Source organism: Diplotaxodon limnothrissa, linkage group LG1 (assembly GCF_057381915.1).
Source record: "Diplotaxodon limnothrissa isolate DT_005_m linkage group LG1, D_limnothrissa_male_GT1.1, whole genome shotgun sequence".
NCBI classification, from domain to species: Eukaryota; Metazoa; Chordata; class Actinopteri; order Cichliformes; family Cichlidae; genus Diplotaxodon; species Diplotaxodon limnothrissa.
In genome coordinates this window covers 16,964,303-16,987,821 of record NC_140596.1, presented here as the reverse complement: position 1 = coordinate 16,987,821, position 23,519 = coordinate 16,964,303, and the positions used below count along the sequence as shown (strand labels likewise).

General features: G+C 38.7%; 1 protein-coding gene across 2 annotated transcripts in view; it reads right to left on the bottom strand.

Moving 5' to 3' along the window:
• Window positions 1-2,141: 2,141 nt before the first annotated feature.
• Window positions 2,142-23,519, bottom strand: part of LOC146639603 (CUB and sushi domain-containing protein 1-like) — a 480,470-nt gene continuing 459,092 nt past the window's right edge. The window contains exons 61-75 of one of the 2 annotated variants that reach the window (XM_085353830.1): window positions 21,939-22,115; window positions 21,248-21,433; window positions 16,062-16,235; window positions 15,835-15,901; window positions 15,372-15,478; window positions 13,380-13,453; window positions 12,428-12,539; window positions 12,058-12,237; window positions 11,498-11,560; window positions 10,744-10,905; window positions 8,586-8,698; window positions 6,601-6,688; window positions 6,025-6,151; window positions 5,074-5,136; window positions 2,142-2,301 (exon numbers count right to left, since the gene is read on the bottom strand). In XM_085353830.1, the coding sequence (XP_085209956.1) occupies window positions 2,142-2,301; window positions 5,074-5,136; window positions 6,025-6,151; window positions 6,601-6,688; window positions 8,586-8,698; window positions 10,744-10,905; window positions 11,498-11,560; window positions 12,058-12,237; window positions 12,428-12,539; window positions 13,380-13,453; window positions 15,372-15,478; window positions 15,835-15,901; window positions 16,062-16,235; window positions 21,248-21,433; window positions 21,939-22,115 (1,853 nt within the window). The remainder of the gene's footprint in view (window positions 2,302-5,073; window positions 5,137-6,024; window positions 6,152-6,600; window positions 6,689-8,585; window positions 8,699-10,743; window positions 10,906-11,497; window positions 11,561-12,057; window positions 12,238-12,427; window positions 12,540-13,379; window positions 13,454-15,371; window positions 15,479-15,834; window positions 15,902-16,061; window positions 16,236-21,247; window positions 21,434-21,938; window positions 22,116-23,519) is intronic. The other variant, XM_085353836.1, reaches the window with a different exon arrangement.

Here is a 23,519-nt window from a genome sequence, read left to right as displayed (position 1 = left end):
AACAATTTTCAGTATGAGCTTTCAGAAACAGCAACGTTTCTAAATGGCAGGACAACATTTCCTTTCCTGCTTGGAGGTCTACAGGTAAACTATTCTCAACTTTCTGGTTGGCTAGCGTGTTGTCATGGCAACAAAATAAACAACAGTATAGCATGTGGTCACACCTTCTGCTTACAGGGAGTGTGAAATATAAATGTGTATATACAAACACTCTGTAACCCTGTATTTAATCATTTTTGTCATCTTTTTAAAGATAGAAGTTTTTGAATAAAATGCTATTTTTTAATTACTCATTTTCCAAACCCATTTCAGACCCAAAAATTATTCATTTTTTTTCATAACCCAGTCAGAAAAACACACTAGTGCAAAATTTGTGCGGTTTATATAAAGTTTATATTTTGGGGTCCCCGGCAGCAGTGGTTTGGGAAGTCCCATGGGGCCACTGGGGTTTTGAACATACGAGTCTGTTCATCAATATCTTCACTGAAGAAAAATGCCAGAAGAGACAATAAGAGGCTATTTGCCTCTGCTTCCACAGCAACATGTCCTCCTTCCAGCACGACTGACAGAGGTGTCTGTCCTTTTGTTTGCGTCTGTCAGTCAAAGAATCTGTCAATCAGTTCATCTATTTCTGATTTTGTGGCTGGAGAGTATATAAAATCAGTCATTTCCTGACTGATAGTCCCGATCAGAGCTATGAGAAGACAATTCATTTCCTGGATTTGGCTACAGCTGATTGCAGCAGTCGACGATCCTGACAGCTTATTGCCTCCAGGCTTCCACTTGTTCAGCCACCAAGCACAGAATCCTGGCTAGTTTAAGAACGAGAATCAGTTGTCTGACTCCTTGATTGTATTAGACAGGCCTCTGGAAACCAGTCCACTGCGTACACCAACCGGGCAACTCAAATGTCTGGTTTTCTGGTTTATCTCAGCTTGCCTAATGCTACTGTGGAATATTGTATTAAGTTGACTGCATGTATTTTGTACCTTTATATAATCATATTTGAAAATGTTCAATTGACATCTAAAATAAGTCCACAGGTTCTGATACTGAACTTTGTTTGAACAAGCCTGATTTGGTATGTTTTAGCCTAATAAGTTGCTATCTACTGTTTGTAGACATTATTAGAAAAGGCGAAATAAGGTAAAGACAATTACAGAAACCCATAATTAACTGACAACTAAACTTTACTAACTCTGTGATTGTCCTGCTATATTGAACCCAACTCGTTCAGATCTCCAAATAGGCTAAAACATCGTCAAAACTTCACTGCAGCTTCTACTTGACCCTGGCTTGATTAGCACTCGTCCATCACAATTAACACTAATTTCATTCCAGTGTCCAGGACTGAATGAGAGTGTTATTATGTCAGTATGTTTTGTCGGTCTTACAGCAGTCTGTGCAATCACTGTTATTTTTTGAATAGACTCTGTTAAAGTGTCATTACATCTCAGGGTATAGTCCTGTCAAGTCCCATATAAAGGAAATCCAGAAAGAGGTATATCTACATATATGAACCATCTAATGTCTGGAGGGTGGATGAGTTTCCCCTGAGGTCTGAACCTCAAATGAGTCAAACCCATTCCTGGCCTGCAGCAGGGGAGTTCGTAAGGGGCACCGGGCTAGATCAGCATGAACAAGTTTAATTGTAGAGGGGATTTCAGAGGCCCATATGACACTGGCCATATAAAACTCTTTCTATAAGAAGGTTGCGAAAAAGCACGTCAGCCAAAACTGGACAAACATGTTCTTTCAGGGAATTTAATTAATTGTATCCTAAATCTGTGTTTTTCCCTAATGTCTGAATTATAGCATTGGATCTCCTGAACGACAGACATTGTGTTACTTGATGACGTCATTGTCTCCTCCCATGCTTATAGGTTCCAACTGATTTCTCCCTTTTTCCTCTTTCAGACTACAGGGGGGTATTATCCTTGTTCAGGTAGGAAGTGGAGTAGAGCTGCATCACTGTGCAGATGATGCTGTACGAGGACCAGCGTGCTACACAGCGACTGCTCATGGTGACGAGTCCAAATCCTAAGTTAGTCCTTTTGTTTTTGTTTGGTTAAACCACACTGCAGACTACAGCAATGGATGCTGGACTGAACCACTGTATGGGCAGTGGCATGATAGCTGGACTATACCACAGTGCAGACGGTATTGAGTGTGGTATCAAATCGAACTGCCTTAGCCTCAGTGGGTTTCATGTTGGTGTCATACATTGGATTTTCAAATGATGCCTGACCATTGGAGCTCTCGTGGCCAACATAGCCATTGAACTGGACCTTTGGACGTGTCCTAAAAGAGAAAAGAAAAATGCCATTGCATGAGTTACACAGAGCTACTTTTTTAAACTTTATTAAATGGTCAGGAACAAAAAATACACTACAACCGAAAGTGGACGGGAACTGAAACACAAATGGGAAAGTAAACTATGCAGTAAAACAGCACAACAGTCATATTTTCAATCCAGGAAGAATTTACACAGGCCTGTGAAACTGTTTACCTAAGAAAACGTTTTTGCACACAGACTGTCCAACATTTAGAACAAAAAACAATCAAACCAGCCATCAGTTATTGAGCCTCAAGGTTTAGTGACTGATACACTACACTCAGTAGTAGTAGTACTGAATTGAACCAGAGCCAAAAATGCTAGAGAATCAGGTGGCTCTGCTTGTGCTGGATTTCATACTGTACACAAACTGGTACACAATGGGAGTGCTCTCTGTCACTTGCCCTTTTGAACACACATTTAAAATATTCTCTGAAAGCACTCGTTAATATTTATCTCACATTTAAGCTTAGATTTTAGTTTTTATATACAAATATTTGCAATTCTATTAAAAAAACACATTTTTAGCATTTATGTTCAGAAACATTCATCAGCAACAACTCTGTCACTGTTTGTCTTCTGGCTCAACCTGAACAAACTCTTATATTTGTTGAAAACAAATATATACATTGATGTTTTACAGAAAGGTACATAGAAGCCCTGAGCGAATTTAAAATGCATGAATATAGCAGGAAGTAAATAAATTATGTTCCATTATGGCTGCTCCCCCTGGTGGAAACATGAGATATAATTTTTTTTCCCTACATACTACTTAAGGGCGTTACCACTTGTGGCTGCACTGACTACATTGCTCGCAGGGGATCTCATTATGGCCACATACCAGCAGGGGACCAGCCAAGGATCGGACAAAGATCCACCATGCTCCTTTCACGGACTTGCGCGCTATTTAAGTGTCTGTGGTATGTTTCTGAATGCATTTTATATTTGAATTTTGAAAGAAACACTTTGTGCAAAGTAGCAGCTCTTCTCTGAAGTCAAGGTGAGAACGCTTAGCTTTTCTTGGGAGCGAAAAGTTAGCTGTTAAAAAAAAAGACTATTGCTGTATTAATTCAGTTTTATGCCCTATTGAGGATTTTAACTTCAAAAAACCCCAAAAAGAAAACAATTAATGGACAGCAGAATGGCCGAGTTTCACTACTTAAGAGAAAGTCATCTAAGTGTAATGGTTAAGAATTAACTTTTTATTTACCATATTTATTTTTGCCAAATATAGCTGTAAAATGAAATTTAAAAGAAAAAAGAAATGACTTCTCTCTGTCATGTCAGCTGGCTTGTTATGCATGTTGGTCTGAAACTTTACCCTTAAGGTTAAAGGAGCAAACTTTGTAATAGGAATTTTCTAGTAAAAATCTACAAATTGCAGTGAAAATTTACAGCAGGAATGAGAGCATGTACCATAACACTCTGGTTTGAGTAGTTTGGCCGCCCAGTGCCCATCCACTGCTCTTTTATGAGCATATCAGCATGCAAACTGCCATCATCCAATAGCACCGGTTCAAAAATATGCAAATTTATTATTACTCAGCCTGCTTGATTTTTTTTTTTAAAAGAAAGTTACTGCAGGGGTTCAAACGGATATACTATATGACAACCTCCCTCTAATTTGACTGTTTGTCGCCGATTAAATTTTTGGATAATCAGGTCCTATAATCCAGTTAGATGTAATCACTTACTCCCAGACCCTGTGGAACTATTAGCAGGGAGGAGCACTGCAGCAAAAACGCTGTTTGACTCTGACCTCATTAAGAGTGTATGTACGTGTGTGTGCGCACGGGTAGAAATCCAACCCTGGGGAACCACTAAGCCTACCCTACATGCTCAACCCATTACTTTACAAAACTGCACACAGTAACACACACTGCAGACCTCCCTGCGTGGCAGTAGCTTAAATCGCTGCACTGGTCATGGCTGTAGGTGCAATAGTTTAATTTTATTGGTAGAATGAAAAATGGCAACCATAATTGCTTTGACAGTATTATAGATACTGTGCAGACATATGGGCCAGAGCAAGAAAACTCTAGTGTCACCCACTCACACCTTAGTTTTAGTGCATAAGCTAGTAGTATAAGCTACTACCGTACATTCTCTGTACTGTACATTATCTTCTGTTGGCTTGCCATTATGTCGGCTAGGCATGATGATAGGCTCGCCACGCTAACTTTTCCATCCTGCTACTGTTTTAGTGAGGATTTTTTTTCCATTATAGGTAATAAAAGACAAGCAATTTTAAAAAGCAAACATTTCACGTGCTTTGATCGACCCATTTCTATCAGGTCATATACTGCACTTCTTCTTGATGACATGATGCTGACAGAAGGATGACAATGAGATCAAAGACAAAATAAAATGCCCTTTTTTACAAACTTTAAATGACTGCTGTTTTAACAAAGTAGGGCTGCACTATTTAAAAAAAAACATTTCTTTGTTTCTTTGGAAGGGAGAAAATAAAGGCTCCCCCAAAATCACCTATAGTGAATAAGGAGAGTCCTGTTATTCCAATAACTTCTGAAGTGAAACTTATTTTGGTTCTAATTGATTTTCAATTTATTTCCCTCACTTCAGAGCAACATTTTGGGGTAACCGTGCAGCCTTACTAAACAGCACAAAGAAAAGTCTGAAAACTAAAAATAATAGATGAGAAGTTTGACGGAGGATGTGGCGGCGGGCGGAGGTCTGGTTGTTGTTTGAACCAGATGGATGACAGGTGCCAGTCTTACCTGCCGCCAGGCCCCCAGGTATCTTTTGGTCTCTCATTGTCATCTGTGTCAGCAGACAATGTCCTGCATACAACCATCAGCTTTAATATACATCAACCAGCATTGCACATTTCTAACTGGCAATCAGGTTGTATAACAAATATGATGCAATGATAGAGTCACTAGGCTAGAAGACTAATGAGTGCATATTATGCAAAATGTGCTGTTTGTCTGTGCAAATCTGCATGACCCTGTGCACATCCGTTGGCATACGAGCCTTCACCCAATGTTAACTAAAGCATAGCAAAATACATGCAACTATTGTGCAAGCTAAAATAGGTCTAAATAGACTCTACAAGGCTCATTGCATACTAAAAGCTGTAGCACAGAGCTACCATAAATGACAAGCCAACAGATTAATGTGTGTTAGCGTCCATAGTCTAGCTGCAAAAGATGACTTTGTAAAACTTTGACTGACTACGGCAATGTCCTCAAACTGTAAAACCTCACACAAGTCTTAAACAGAAAACATCGAGATGACATTTTACCCTCAGTATAGTCCTGAATTATCTGGCATCTTAAATCACTGTAAGCCTGCTGTGAACTTTCTAGGAACAATAATTAATATCTGAGGTCAATCAGATTTAACCCACGTGGGCTTAGAGTTTAAAAGCTATAATTACATTTTTCAAATGTCTGTAAACCTGTCTGTGCTAAAATGTATCAAACTGCCACCTTCTCAACTCAATTAGGGACAAAGAACGCATAAACGGATTGCTTTCAAAAATGTATAATTAATCTTTTTAGGACTGGTTGTACTTTGTCTCAAAAGATGCATGGTTAAGTTTTGGTGTCAGCCCATTTAGAATGAGAAGTATGGAGATTGAAGAAAAGCCAGAACACCTGCTTTGTATTCTACTCTGCTGCTCGTCTGTTTTTCCTTGAAGGACTGATGTTGATGATATAGCTTACCTGTGCTTGTAGAGGTAGAAGGCAAATCCGGAGAGGATAAGGGCAAAGAAAGGAACTAAGATGGCTGCTGCCACAGAGCTGCTGTTTGTGTAAGGGTTTGATGGGTCCATCGGCATGGTTACAGGGTCTAGGGACAAAGACACAGATAAACCAACACATGCATAAACCCCTGCACACAAACACCTCCTTGTGCATGGTTAAAAGAAGCTTTCTGCATTGTTAGTTTCTCTCCTATGTCCATTTAGGCTTAAGCGACATTTATTTTATATGATTTCAAGGTTCAAGGTTCTTTATTTGTCACATGCATAGTTATACAAGTATAACACACAGTGAAATGTAGCCTGACACGCTCCTCGACATGTGCAAAAAAAATTGTGTAGAGGAAGAACATTATATATATATATATATATATATATATATATATATATATATATATATATATATATATATATATAGTATAAATGTGCAGTAGTAGTAGTAGTAGCAGATTTAACTGATAAAAAGACCTCATTAATATTAAATCTTTTAGTGCTTCCATAATGTTAATACTGATGGTGACATTACAAAAATGCCCACCTTGTCTTGTCAGATAGAACTTGCCAAAATCTTTACTGTGTATATGGCCCTGGTAGACAAACGTCTTCTGGTCCGATTCAGCAGTAACCTGAAAAACAGAAGTACAATTTAATAGGAACTTACAGTACTGTGAAGTATACTGTTAATGTAATATACAGTATACTGCATGCAGCCACAATTTGCATGATCAATTATTTAAAGTGTTGTTTTTATAAATTGCATTAATGTAATAAATTCAATAAACGGTTTCATGTTGGGTATACTTTTGATGTACTACCCTTGACAGTATAATGGTTCGGTATTTAACACTATCTTCTCACAGCAAGAAATTTATGGGTTTGAATCTGGTGGTGAAAATTCTTCTCTATAAATCTTGCCAAAATGGTGACTTGAACACATTTATTTAGATGTAAACCCTTCATGCAATTTTGTTACATAAGCACAATGTCCTGAAAAAAAGTGGTTGCTGCAGATGGCTGTCCCTCCCTTTCTTCCTGTTCAAAGGGAGTTTTTCCTTCCCACTCTCGCCAGCTGCTAGCATAAAGTGAGCTGTTTGGTTCTTGGGATTTTCTCTCTATTACTGCAAGTCTTTTACCTTATAATACAATGGCATGACAAAACTGAATTGAACTGAAGCCTGTTTATTCATAGAGTTCCTCCATGTACTCCAGCTTCCTTCCTCAGTCCGAAGTGTTGCCGGTAGGTTAACTGGCAATTCTAAATTTGCTGTAGGTGTGAATGTGAGAGTGTGTGTCTTTGTTAGCCCTGTGATGGAGTGGCACCTGTCCCGGGTGCTTCTTTGACAGGTGAGACAGGCCGAAGCCCTCCTGCAACCTGAAAATGGGTTGATGGATGAATACCACGTCCTCTACACTGTGCTCCATATTCCGCTCTCTATCAACCCCCTTTGCTCCACTGTTCATCTAGTTCAGAATTTGAGGACTGCTTTATTCCGAGAGCAACAATCAAAATTTCATCTTCTGACTGTAAGATTGTCTTTTTCGGGAATCGGAATCTCACCGAGCCACGTCATCACTTTCTTTCATTTGCATCCAGATTAGCTGTCTGTCTGTGCGTCCATCATTCCTTCCTTCATTCTTTCTGACACTTCTTTCCTTCATGTGTGTCTACAACAATCTTTTACAGTTCCTACACACAGTTACTCAGTTTTTCACTTCTCCTCTCTGTCAACATGTCAAACATGACCAGCTGTCTGTCAAATTTCTCAGCGATACAATATGTAGACCAAAAAAGTCCCAGCTTTGAATATCAATTTTGAGGTTGCATATTTCTTCACATTTGCATCACATAATGAAAAAGTGGGCTTTTTTTTTCATCATTTGTCTGGTTTTCTTAATCAAAGCAGTTGGAAACTAATGTATACAACGTTACGTGTCAAAAAGAAATTTGGGATACATGGAGAAAATGCGGAATAATTATTGAATAACTCAGCTCCAGATTTGTGATCCTGTGGAGAGTTACATGCTGGAACAATATCGTGTTGAGGATATTAACTTCTGGAGTTATACACATGCCTGGGCATCTCATGGTGACAACAAGCCATGTCCAAATTCACTCCCACACTGACTGATTCATTCCTGCCTGTATGACAGACAGGCAGCTGTTTACTGAGCAGTAAAGTGACACCATCATTTTGTGAAGCATTGCACAAAGTCAGTTTCCACAATTATAAATGCAAGGATTTGTTCTGAAATATGCTATAATGGGTGGTACAGGCACTCCTCTTAAAATGCCCAGCTGGGAGTGCTTAAGAGTGCAGCTTTGGTTGCTATGATACGGAATATCCACAAAAAGAAATGTGTTGCCAGTACCTGACTCTGATGACTGATGCTTACTTGGTGGATTCAGAACAACGAAATCTTTATATCTGTATTATTATATTATATATATCCACATCACAACGCACCTCTTTGACAAGAAGCAAAAAATGCTTGATACGGGAAAAGAAGAGGAAGTTTTCTTACATATCCATCCATGGCCCAGTTGTCATTCTTAAACTTGCTGTAGTAGTGCTCTGTTGGCCCTTTCACCTGGTAGACCTTCAATAGCAGCTGGTTTTCCTCTGCCTTGTAGGTACCTGGATAGAGATAGAGAACAGTTAAATATACAAATAGCTTGGCTAGCACCTTGTTTTTTTTGTTAGCGGTTCGAACGTTAGAAAGCGGTTAGAAATGCAAAGAGAAAGACACAGAGGCAAAGGTGCAACTGGAAATTGAGAAGTGAAAAGACTGACAGAAAAGTTGATAAGCAAACAGGAAGAAGAAGACACTTTGACACTGTTTAATGATCATACTCTGTTTTCTTCACCAGGCACATGACACATTACGAAAGGAAAAAGTGACATTTACCCTTCAACTACACGTCTCTACTTGGTTAACTACACAACACAAAACTGCTGCTGTTTAATATGACAAGTCCATTTAAGTGAGACATCAGAAATCTAAGATGAAGATACTCGACTGGCTGACAGTTAAATTCCATTTTTTACCAACTAGTAATTTTTTTAACACATAAATCTATGGTTCGTAAAAATTAAACAGAACAGTGTTTAGAAAAATGTGCAATATAAAGGAACGTGCCAGATTTAACATAGATAGCAAGGATGCTTTGCTAATATTGTGCAAAGAAAATCAGATCTTTAATAACCTGCTGTGTATTTGCACCTATAGCAGCGCTGCTTCTGTGATATTTACACTACATTTAATATATGCAAATCTTACCTCACTGACAACAAAGTCAGTGCTATGAGAAAGTTCAGACCTTCACATCGTATAAAATCAAGTAATTTTTTAAAACTTTTTTCTATATTTGATGAGATTTTGTCACTCTGTATTTCTTTATATTTTGCTGGGAAAATGGGTCCAATGTAAACATAATTGGAAATAACAGGCAAAAAAGGGAGACAAAAACTTAAGAGCGTGATAATCACTATTTGGTATGACCACCTTTATTCTTCAACACAGCCAGGAATAGTTCTCCAAGTTTCTTAAAGGACATTCCAAAGGTCTTCTTTGGATGTTGGCTGCCTTTTGTTCCATTCTCTGCAAAGATGATCCCACACTGCTTCAATAGGTCCGGGGTTTGAGGAAGACAATCCATGACTCAGTGTTCCATTGTGGTTTTTTTAATGCAAGTATGCGTTTACTATATTGGAAGTGTGAGTGGGATCACTGTTATGATGAAAAATTAAGCTCTTGCCAATCAGTGGCTTTCCAGGCATTACTGCATGGTCGATTCTTGACAGGCATACTTCCACGAAACCATTTCTGATCCACTGAACGGCCGCATGTATCTCTCTGGTCCTGTGTCAGGGTTTTGCTCTATTTTTTTTCCTATTCCTTAAGGACATGACTTTCAAATAATGTTCATCTGCTGTAGACAAAATTATTTGGTCCTTCACTTTCTTCTTTTGTGCTCTGTTTGTCCTGGTTCCTTGTTGTTTTAAGGACATACTGCACACCATGTTGAGATTTGCCAAATTTGTGGCAGCAGCTCTTTGGGAATCACTTTGTTATTGCAAAAATACTATTTTATGCCTGTTGAACTGTGTTACTTTTTGTTATTTTTCACAGATTCAACTAAAGAAAAGGGAACAAATTATGTGCTTTTGCAACAGGTTGCTAGTAACAAAGTGTCTAAAGATGCTATTTAAAATGGACTTTTTGTTTCTGTTATGTGTATATAAAACTGTGGTTTATCCCTTAAGTAAGGTGCCTCCTTTGTGCTTGAATGAATTGTCAGCCAGTCCTAAGTGACTTTAAAATAAATAAATAAATAAACATTCTTCTGGAAATGGTCCGGTGAAAGACCATTTAAAAAAACAAAACACAAGGCCGGGCTCCTTGGAAACAAAATGAAAAGAAATAAGGGGTGGCTCAAGACTATTGCACATCGGCGTATTTCAAATATAATTTATGACTTGTAATACTTACATCAGCCTTTGTTTAACTGAAGCAACAAACTGACTCAAGTGTTTCTTGGTTCTGTTTTATGTATAAAACTGCATTAATGTGTTTCACACAGTCTGAAAGTAGAGCACTAGCTCCTCTCTAACAACACTCAAAGCAAATTTATGAACGTGAATAATAAATTTTGCTTTGAGTGCTTCCTTTCTTGTTTTACCTGACAATCTGATGGACACGCCGCTGGCTTCCAGTAATGTGATGTTGACTCGACCACTGGTATCATTGAACCCAGTAACTGTAAAGGCAGTGGCCTGTCTCTTCCCAAGGTACTCATAGAAGCCGCTCCACTCAGAGTTCGGAGAGAAGACATCCACTGGAACTGCAATGAAGTCAAAGGCACAAAACAGGAGGAAATCTAAAGTTTAGCATTTGCTGTTGCTATCAATATCATTAATGTCACACTGTTTTTTGGATATTTTTGTCAGCTATAATCTGCACCCTTTCCCTGTTTAACACTAAATAACATTAAAGGTCACAAACAGGGAAGAAACATTTATTATTATTAGGATTAGTCATAAATATTTGACAAGACAAGACACAGCACTTCTACCTTTTAGTTACTTCATAATTGAACAGGCCAGTGTGAGTTTGTCTGAATCCTACATTTAGAAACAGGACTTCTTTAAAACACAGCAGCTGCAGGATTCATGGAAGATCAAAACTGTCTCCTTCTAAATGCATATATTGATTACAAAATCCTACTTAAACATTGCATCTCAGCTGTACTTCACAGCATTTCACTGTCATCCTATAAAATCAAAAAGCTCTGTGGAATGAACACTCACTGCAATCTCAATACCCTCTTTGAGGAATACTTTGTCTCAATCTCGTTTATCAAAGCGCAATTTAATGAACTCTGTTACAAACATGGGTAACACGGTACATTTGTGGTGGAAGTGAACTCTGCATACCACGAATCTTGTTCTTTTGGACATCTGTATCTCCTCTGCCTTTGGGATTGACTTTGACTCCAACTGAAACATTAAAATAAAACACAGAGATAAATGCTGTTTGCTTGACATTTAAAGTTATGCAGAGAGAGCATTTGGTAGATTTGGGAAAATATAAGTATGTGACGGGACTGAGCAAACAGGAAAAGCACATGTTAAAAAAACCCATTATCTAATTGCTTTGCCATGTGCTACTTCAAGACAAGAGACAGAAAACTGCTGGCAGTCCATTTCCTGTCTGGGTATTATTGTCTTGTTGCTATACACTTGTATATCACGACATTCACAGCCATCAGTTCCTCATCTTTGAGAACAGATAGCGCTATGAGTATGTGATAAAAAATATCAACAACAACAACATTCATACGCCTGAGGCTGATTTCCCAGAGCATGGAAATAATATTAGTGTGATAAGCTGTATTTATCTTAAACCATATGGGAATATGACATCCATTCTAGATTTTAGGCAACATATCAGCACATTTTACAAGCAGTGCATTTTCAAGATACAATCTGAATACCTTTGCAGAGCGGTGGTTTTCCTGACCATCTACCATCACTTTTACAGGCTCTGTGCTCTGAGCCCCCAGCCAGATAGAAACCTTCTTGACAGGTGTAGATCAGAGTGTATCCCAAGGTAGGCAGGTCCATAGATCGAACATCTACATTACTGGGGGTCTCTGGCTGTCTGCATGAATGGGCTGAGTGACAGGGAGGGGAAAGAGCAGTTATCATAAACATATCCATGCTTTAGTTTAAAACAAGATAGGAAGTTTTTCTCCACTAAATTACAAATACAACCACCAACACTGACTTTAATTAGCTCAAGTTGGGTTTTTTTACTGATGTGCCGAAGATACAAATGTGATTGTGCACGGAGTTTTTCCTTACCTATACACTCAGGTTGAGTTCCACTCCAGGTCAGGTTTTCTAGGCATGTTCTTGTCGTTGAACCGAGGATGTGGTAGTTTTTGCGGCACTTGAAGGAAATCTTACTGCCAACCTATTTATCATAAAAAGCATGATAAAAAGTCTTCCCCCAGCCTCTAAAACTCCATATAGTAATCACAATAGTCATTCATCTTGAACGTACCGCTAAAACCTTATAGCACATCCATTTTTCTAACTTTTGTTGTGATCATGAAGTTTATCAAACATTTAAACTTCGATTTTTGCTCCTGCATCACGTGCTGTGTCTGTGTTGTTCTACTGGTGTTAGTAGTCCTCCTACTCTTTATAGAGTTGTCAGGGGAAATATGATATGAAGATGATATCCAATTATGCCTTCACAAATTGAAGGATTTGCATGTTTGCTTAAACTCCATTAAGGATTGGACAGCCAATATATTCCATCAACACATTCTTATCTCTTCTCCAGACAGCTTGGTGCAAAGATAAAAGAACCTTAAAAACTTTGAGCGTTAGCTTTTCCCTGGTGTTTACTTTTCACTTGCATATGAAGTCTCTGATTCTTGGTTCAGACCTACAGTACTTAATCTCATTTGAGGATGCATGCATGAAAGTGGTAGAACATTGATGCCATTTGTTCACAAATTATGCTGAATTTTCTTTTATATAACAGATACTTGTAGTGGCCCTTCATCATGTTAACAAAATATCTGCAAAACTGCCAAAGTTAAACATTAATCCCATCATTTTAGTAAAATAAAGTGCTTACTATTCACAATCTTTTATCTGAAAGTCCATACTTACAGTATAATAAATACCTCTTACTTGAAAAAAACTTCAGCTGGTGCTATAATGTTCTTACCTGAATAAATTAGTGTTCCAGATATGTAATGAATTATACATATGTTTTAGTGCACTAATAAATGTTTCTTACTTGAAAGCCTTGGGCCATGACTGGGATACCATAAGCTGGAGTTCCTGGATCACGACAGCTGTTGAAGGCTGGGTCTGCAAATACATTTACACAATGAACATTTTTAGAAATATTTATATCTTTTACAGTCTTTTCAGTGTCATACACTTACCGGTTACTTAGTTAGGTACACTTGTTTAGCTGGTTGTTAGTGCAAATATCTAATCAGTAAATCACAGTGCAGGGCCTCGGTGTGTTTACTGTGGGCCGGTAGACATGTCCATGTCTATCAGCCCACAGTATATGGACCTGTTGAATTTCAAACTGAGCATCAGACTTTGAATGACACATGGTGTTTGGTGCCACAAATCCCTGCACATCTGTAGGGTTCACAAAATGCCTTGTTGATGCCAGAGGTCAGAGGAGAATGGCAAGATGACTTCAAGCTGATAGGAAGACTAACTCAAATAACTGCTTGTTACAACTAAGGTATGCAAAAGAGCATATCTGACTGCACAACACACTGAAGCAGAAGGGCTACAGAAGCAGAAGACCACACCAAGGTGCTGCAGCTGGTGTAATGTTGTGGGGGTACCATTCGTCCCATTTGTACCAAATGGACACCACGGACTATGTGACTATTGTTTACCCATCTTCTGATGGCTTGTTTCCAACAGGTTAATGTTGCGTCATGAAGCTCAGATCATCTGAAAAATTGGATTCTTGAACAAGACGATGAGTTAACTGTAGTCAAATAATCCCCACAGACATAAGATACTATCAGTCTAGTATAGCACCTTTGTGATGTGGTGGAACGGCAGGAGTTGTGTGATGCTATCTTGTCATTATGGCTCTGAGGAATGTTTCCAACACCTTACTGAATCTGTGCCATGAAAAATTAAGGCAGTTCTGCAGGCAAAAGTGGATCCAGACCAGTACTTGCAAGGTGTAACTAATAAAGTCTTTTTTTAAATTGATTTTTGACTTATTGGTAAGACTTCAGGCACTTAACACAGAAGATTATTCAATGCCTCACCACTATCAGAATACATTATAGTAAATATTAAATATTAAAGTCTTAAGAAGTATAACTTTTCTATGTAAGCACCCAGTTAGCACTTAAATCTGAACAACATGCAGTAACATAGAAAAACACATTTTTAGCAGAACAACGTGACAGAAATTCTGTGATGGCCGTGCTGTTCTCGCAAGACTGATTTAATTTCACTTTTTTCCTTGTAATTGTACAACTTGTTCCAAAATAAGCTCCACACTTCCAAAACAGCAAACACAAACACTTCAATTTCACATCAAAAAGTGAAGGACTGCTTTACAAGATAAAATCTTGTATCCAAATGCTGACATCAAAATTACACACTTCATCAGTTGACGAGATAATATCTTCAGCTCTAGGTATGCAGGAATACTAATGCCAAGATGTGAATATGAGTAAGCTCTACAATCTTGTTTACCAATAATCTGATTTCACACAATTTTAATCATAATATGATAAAATGTTTTCCTTTGCAGTAGACAAATTGTTCATCTAAAATTGTGAAACTACTGGAATATGTATTTATGATTTATGTAAGCATTCTGTTAATGTGTCTAAGTCTTTATGCATGATTTTCTGTGTGTAATGCAAAAGTGTGTTGGGAGCAATATACTGACCAGATATCTCAATTTCCTTTAACAAACTGACACTAACGCATTTATAAAAGCCCAGAAAAGCACTGAAATCTTACACTGTTTTCTGTAAATGTCATATCATACATGATAGGTCATTTTAACTTGTTTAAGCTTACCAGATCTCAGTTTCCTGACATGTGGAAACAAAAAATCTTCTGGATGTTTATGGTTTCACGCTGGACTATCATCAAGATACTGTAAAAAGTCCTGTATCCAGTATATATGAAGTATCTACATCTAAAGCTGAGGCAGCATCTCTGTTGCATTCCTATATACATTATGGGGCATAAATATGAAGTCAGCATATTGTTTACATTTAGTTACCTATGCAAGCTGGTTGTTGGCCACTCCAACTTCCATCTGCTTGACAGACTCTGGATGCAGAGCCTACGAGCAAGTAGGGGGCATGGCAGTAGAACCTGACCTCTGACCTATGTAGGAAAGCAAATATTAAATTATAATACAAACCCCAAAATTGCACAAAAGTAGGCAGTGATGAGGAATGTTAATTAATTCATCAACTTATCAAAGGGGTTTTGAAGTGAAAAATTAAATTGTGGCAGGATAACGCAAGTAAATTAGTTCCTGTGTAGAGCACAGAATGTAGGAGACATAATACAACTTTTATTCAGTAGCAATTCAGTTATGCTATTTAAAAAAAGAGAATGTATTTCAAGATAGTCGAGTCCCCATTCGGCCATGTAATACTTATGATTATAACTAAAAAGCATAACCACGTTATACACTAAACTACTGTGGCTTATTCATTAACTTATAAACCACTGACCGGTATGAAAAGATATTTCCCTCTCTGAATCCTCCTCCAGGAGAGCCAGGATCACCACATAGGACAGCTTGAAAAGACATAAAAATGGCGATTAGGACTGTGTACTGGTGCACAGATCGGTTAAAAATGCTAAAATGCTAAAAAATCAACACATTACTGTGTTGATGCACAGTAATGTGCATCAACATGCTGCAGTGTATAGTATATGCAGCGGTACGCTAACTTACGCAGACATTGTGGGACGTCTCCTGTCCAAGTCCCATTCCCCTCACAAGTTAACACAGCAGGAGTGGACAGCTGATAACCGTGGAAACAGCTATAGCTAATACTCGATCCCCATGAATGGTCGGTCCCTTCCACCTTCCCATTCTGTACTTGAGGGGGAGGTCCACACTGGATCACTGAAACACATATAACAGCATTATATACAGTAAAATAAAATAATAGGAAATTAAACAGTTCAAAAGATAACATGAGCTAATGCACCACTGCAACACATATCTAGTAGTAGTCTTGCAAAGCTGGTTGTAAGGTTCATGCAGTATACAACTTAATCCCGTAACAGAGGTGACTGTTAGGGTTCATGAACCAATTAGAAAGGAAACTTTCGAGTCGACTTGGAAATAGCAGCCGGGGGTCGAGAAACAAAGCTGGAAATTGAACAACTGGAAAAAGGTCAACATGACTTGAGACTACAGGTGGAGGTGAAAATACATCCTTAGATGTGAAAAAAGCAAAATCTGCAGATGACTGTAATCACCACTATTTGGATATGTATAGAGTTAAAGCAGCAGATGACCCAAATCGCCATGTTTAGGTTACCGAACCAAAAAAACTAACCGATGAACTGAGAGTTTCTGATACACTTCTGCTTCACAAGACTAAAAAAACTCACAATATATGAAAAATATCCGTTTTATAAATCAAACTACCTCTAACCATCACCTTGAATAATTAAATGGACTGCATACCCCTGACTCCGTTTAGCTTTTGCCATTTGTCATTAGCCTTCGGGCTCAAAAACTAACAATACTGTGAATGTTAAAATTAAATATTCAGTAGGCATCCAAGCGGCACAGTGATTTGTTTGCGTTAAAATAAATAGTGTTTTTCATTCATAGAAGTAACTGAAGATCTGACCATATTATTAAAAAATGGACACACAAATGCAAATTCACTTAATTATTCTTTCCAGTGTGTACATGAAGCTGAGCTGCTGTTCATGTAATGTTAATGACTCACACAAACTCAGTCCTATTTAGAAACTCAATTTTGTAAATGACAGTTTATATAACTAATATTGGGATTAAATTGTCCGACGCATCACATAGGCAAGTATGCATTTAAAAAAGCATTTGTTACACACAGAGAATTTATTTCTGTGATGACTGGAGGTTAAAGGACTTTTTACAAGATTTTAAGAAACTCGCTGTGAGTGTTCATACATGCAAGAGCATTTTTATGTAGCTGGATATGTGTGCGTTTAACTTCATAACACTCCGACAAACATCTCTGCGTGTGCATGTGCCCGACTCCCCACGATAATGATAACCATCTGCATGGTTTCAAACATCTAATAAAGCCAGTGTAATTCTCATCTAACCAGGAGACAGATGGTTTCATGCTCCATTCATTCTGCTATGATGATATACAATAGACATACCCACACACAGAGAGAAAGAGAGAGTGGCAGATAAGCACAGAAACATCCTGTATATACAGAGGACAAAGCAATAAGAAAGTATTGCGCATAAACACATGTAATCGAGAGTAAAAAAATAAGTACCGGTATATAAAACTATCTGTAATTATACTGTATACAGATTTAATTTTTTCTTGTTCATTTTTTGGAATATTTTTCTGTTCCTCTGTTTGCATTATCGTCACTCTTTCTGAAAAAAGTAAAATCAAATCAAAAATTAATCAAGGACACCTTTTGCTAGTACCGAGTTGGACCCCCTTTTACCTTTAGAACTGTTTTAATTCTTTGTCACAGAGAATCAATGCCATATTTTGGCACGACAGTATTACACAGTTGCCGAGAGTTATCAGCTGTGCACCCATGATGTGAATATCCTGTTCCCCAAAGGGACTCTGCTCATTGAGAGCTGGTGACTGGGGAGGCCATTTGAATCCAGTGAACTCATTGGTATGTTTAAGAGGTGATGTGACCTTTGTGACATGGCACGTTATCCTGGTGGAAGCAGCTATCAGAAGATGGGTACACTGTGGTCATAAAGGCACGGACACAGTCAGGAACGCGTTCTTCCAGAAAACGGCTGATCACAGTTATTTTGTCCTTTTTGGACCATTCCCTGTAAACACTAGAACTGGTTGTGTGGGAAATTGGATTAGTAGCTTCTGAAATACTCAGGCCAGCCCATCTGCCATCAATAACTATGCCAGGTTCAAATTCCCTAAAATCAAAACTTGGACAGTTTGAACTTCAGCAGGTCATTTTGACCATTACTTTGAGTTGCTTTTGTGTGGTTGGCTGCTAAGATATGTATTAATAATAAGGTTAATAATGAATAATAATTCATGATATTAACAATAATAATACCTATAAGTGGTTTGGAGTCCTATGTAAAGCGCCATACAAATACAGGCCATTTACCATTTTTTGTTAATAATACTTCATCAGGTGTACTTAATAAAGTGACAAGTACGTGCATTTCATTTATAATTCTGTGTTATTCTGCCTATGGCAAGCTAATCAACTGGTTGTCTGGCTTTCTATCTCACCAGTGTTGTGAAGAAGCCTTCACCTCCCCATAGCCATCCTTCCAGCCTTAGAAAAAAATTCTATTTCTCCACTCTACAACGTGTCCTTGTTTGTCCCATTCAAAACAAACCTACGCACCTGCACACAAATCAATGCCAATTTCTTAAAGTATGTACATGATTCATCGTTTTATTGTTACGTGACTGTAGGAATAATAGCTGGTGGCTAGCCAGCAGTTAATGAAGTTTCAGTTTCATCACAGAATGAATGTTTTCTTCTGCCTAAAAGCAACTTTGTTGTTGGGGAACAAACTCTAGCTGACTAAAACAGAGGAATGCATTCTTATTGACTTGAGCAGTTAATATTCCAGACCAATATTTCTGTGGGACTCTGATGCCCCAAAACACTCGGGTCTGTAATTGAAGGTTCCTGAACTCTTTTATTTCCTCTTTGTCTCTTTTCCTTGTTGTGAATTGACTACGGTGGCTTCACAACCCAGAGGAAGAGGACTAACTCTCATCCCTGCTTGCTTATGCGCCTTTGCTCTTCCCTCCATCATTGCGCTCGCTGACTCCTTTCCCGATCCTCTCTTCTTTCCTCTCACGTCTCCACACTCTCCTCTTTCTTACACTCTGGTCCCCTGCCTCCTTTCTGTCTGGGTACTCCCCCCTGACTCCCTCTAACCCTTCTTTGCTTTCTCCCTGCACTTCTCTTCGTTGGCCTTCTGTCCCAGCTCCAGTCCTCTTTCATCCTCTTCCCCAGCTCTCTTGGACTCCTTCTCACACCATTACTGCCTCTCCCTCCCTCCCTTTGTCTTTTAAGCATATCTCTCTTGGTGCAATTCACCCAACCAACAAATTTTATGGGCTTAATCCCTTTTCTCACTGTGTGTTTACAGGTTTGGGGGCAGGTATTGATTTGGCTCTCTTTGTTTCTCCCATCACTCGCTTCCTTTCTCACTTGCTTCTCCTTTGCTTTCTCCTTGTAGCCTCACTGATGGCTCATCACATTCACTGTTTTTCTTTTTTCATTTACTTGCTTTACACTCTCTTTTTCCACCTTCCAATTTCTTTCCCTCTAAATCTCTGGATTATGCATTGTGTGTCACTCTGTGTTTTTGTGTCTCTCTTCTCTAATCCATTGTTTTCATCCGATACACCCCTTCATCCCTTACCGCCCCTCTCCTCCTCCTAGTCTCCCCCTCTGTCACTCATTGTCATTCTTATGTCTAAGTCCCTTTGATTCCCTTTTGCCTGCAGTTCGATAGGTCCTTCATTAAATGTGTCTATGGGTGTCTGTGTGTTAAAAAGCTTTCGTCACAAAATGAGATCAAATGATCGATGAGGGGATGAAAACAGGGGAGTTGAACATGAGATGGGGAGATTTAGAAAATGAACTAAAGGAGAGCAAAGAGGAAAGACTTTTCTAGTCTATAGCCTGTTTCTACCTCTGTATCTCACTGGCTCGTTCCCATTTTTCCATACCACCTTTAACTTTTGCTTCTCAGTTTCCTCCCCAAGTCACATGCTCTATCAGTATCACACACTATCTTTTACTTCTGCTTTTCCTCTCTGCACCTCTTTCTGCTTCCCTCTCAGTAGCCTCTATCCCTGCTTTCTCAGTTTTTTTCATCTCAGTTCAAAGCCTCTCCAACTGCAGGAGCCAGCAGGAGATTTTCTGTTTGTGGGAAGAAACGGCAGGGTGGATCTCAGGAAACATTCCTTTTTACTGTTGTTGAGTATCATAGTCTAAACTCTAAATATGGCCTGTTGTAAAACTCTGAGCCATTTCAATTTAATGCATTCCTTTTTTATTTTCCCCTTTGTGTTTGTGGGAAAACAGAAGGTCTCAGGAAATAAACCCTGATTTAACACCCTGTTATAGTGAGGAGCAATGTTATTCTTCCTTTGGCCTAATCTTCCACTTCTTCCACTAATGTACTGTTGAATTCACAAGCTGTTATTTACTATACCAGTTCTTATTGCAATACTGTTTTTCTTAGTTAAATTGCCCTTTGTTTTTTGTGCACTCTACCATTAACTACTATCACAATTCTTCATTGTTTGCTACCATTAGAAGATCTCATTACATTGAGATTTGACACTATAATATGTCGAGTCCATGTGCTTTTATTATTTCAATGCAGAATACAAGACAACTTTTTATACTTTCCGTTCTGACTATGAATCAAATTCTGGGACAATTAGCAAAGGTTTTTAGGAAAGAAATCGGAATATTCTTGTTTCACTTTTTTGGCAAATCATAGACATTTACAAAAGGAATCCCTCATTTTTATTTTCATATATCAGAAAATATTAGCATATACCTTAACTTCTCTATATAACCAGTGGGCTAATCTAAACAAAGCTTTGCATCAAAACACACATACTGCACTTATTAACATCTATATGTTACAAAAAACATTTATTATAATTCTCTCTTTTTTTGGGGGGGATTTTATAAAATCAGTCCAAAACAGAAATGGACATTTTCTTTCTACCACTCTGAAAAAAAAAACATGTTTTGTAAGCAAAATAGCTCAGAATCTCAGAACTGAACAGAAAAAATATATTTCTGCATGTAAGCATGTAAATTTTCAACAATATTTATTTTATTTAGTTGGTTTAGTTTAACATTTCATGCTTTTATCCATAACTATGGAAACAGTTATGTATTACTTCCTCATACCTTTACAGCTGGGTTTAGTTTGGTTCCAGGTTCCATCTTTTATGCAGCGCAGAACGTTGCGTCCATGTCCAGGTGGTTCCATCAAGTGACCGGGGTTGCAGCGGTAGATCACTGTGTGGTTGAAGTTAAACTCTCTTCCTATATAGATTCCATTAGCTATTGTCCCAGGATCACCACAACTGATCACTAAAGGAAGTAACAAAAATGTTATGGTATAAGTGAGCCTAAATCTGTCATACAGTGGTGTGCCAGTAAGCCTGGAGCTGTGGATGAGTGCAGCATCATTTAAAACCAAAGCGTAAAAACTGTGCTTTCTAAAATGTCATAAAAACTGTGCTTTCTGTTTACTCGAATTTCTTTCTCCTTCCTCACTGTAACTTCCCTGAAGCACATTCCAACTTCATTCTATCTACCTCCCACCTCCGTCTCCCCCTTTCCCTACACATCTGTCTGCCTCTGTTAAACTTTACACTTTAAAATCTCTCACACAAGAGACCTTGTGCAGTTCTGAAGATACACAGCAGCTGCTTTCCCAGTCCCTGAACAATTTATGCTACTCTTGAACCACTTGCTAAAGAAAAACACTGCCATACATATAACAATAATGATAATATTTTAATCAGCGCTTCTACGCTGCGTGAGAATCCCATGCTGTTTGAACTAATCACTCAGACAGCAATGATCATCCTACCAGTGCAATCTGGGGGTTGTCCTGTCCACGTCCCATTGGTTGTGCAGTGTCTGGTGGTCAGGCCTGATGTTTTGAAGCCTTCCCAGCACGTGTAAGCCACTGAGCTGCCGAAGGTGATGCCATCACTGAAGACAATTCTGCCATGTGCTGGGGTGCCAGGGTTACCACAGGATACAGCTGAGTGGTGAGGAAATACCAATCAGCGTTGATTAAACTCAGCGATAATATCGGTGTAAGCAATACTGTCTTCCTGTCCCTCAGGGCTGATCAGCTGTGGGCTACAATAATGAGATTATCACTAGAGTCAGCTGGAAGTAACATAAAATATCTCCTTGAGGTAGCGAAGCTGATTAATGATTAAAGGCTGTTGGGCTAGGGCGACCCCAAAGCTGAGCGCTCGTCCCCAGGTGAGACTTTTACTGCATGTTTCTGTCTCTCTCCATTTTCACTATCCAATCAAGGCAGAAATGCATAAAATAATGTAAAAAAGGAGTGTGTGTGACTGATCCTTTGCTTTTAATTACAGATGAATTACAGTTGTGTCGTAGTGAGTGAGGGGAAGTTGTTAAAACCCCTACATCACTAACGTTAACCTCCAAAACGCCACTGAGCCAAGTACAACACCTGTAAAAGATCCAAGGTCAGGTGCTGCCTGGTCGTGCTTACTGTTTGCCAAAACATCTGCGAGGTACAGCAACTGTAGAGGAAAACAAATGATGGCAAGAAGCAGCACTGGGTCATGCAGCAGGACTGTGGAGCTAATTATCAGTCAATACTTGTGGACAATGTCTTTCCTGAGTCATCTTTGGGGAGAACACAGTTGCAGAGATGAGAGCACAGAGAATACAGAAATATATTTCAAGATTGGCTGTGTGCTTGACATTGCAGCATTCATTAAGTCACACTGGTGTTCATGTTCACAGCTGCTTCAACAGTTCCTCTACTAAAGCCTATAGTGAATCTGAGGGGTTCCCTTTTATTTTGTGGAAAAAGTCACCCTCTGTGATGTCTTCTTTTGAGCCACGGATGTTTTCTTTGTGTCTGAGCCGCAGCTGGTCTTGTAGATTGTAAGACAAAATTGTCAGGGGACGGTTCATGAATGCAGCCGGGAAAGCACTACGGCTCTATCTAGTGAGCCATCGACCTTTAGTCTGCTGGCACAGCACATTAACAGAACCGACAGAAATTAGCACCCAGCCACAGCACATTTCCCTAATAAGATCATGACAGCTGACAGCCTTTAACAATCAAACACCTATTGATGGCATTCATTAGCCAGAACTCTTAAAAGCCTCGTTCAAAAGTACGTGAGACAGCATGTAGGTGGAGCACATCATACAAAGCTGCATGTGCGTCTATGACAGCAATTTCTTTCTTTAAATCTGTGAGTAACAGTCTGTAGATGAGTGTGTATTTAATTGGAAGTGTGTATGGATTTCTTTGCATTTGTGTGTGTCAGTGACAGATGTCTTACCCTCTCTGAATCAGCTTTTAACCACTATTAGCTTAATGAAAAACAACTGTAGACAGACATAAATAATTACCTTACACAATCACAGACAATGGCACACACAAACACAC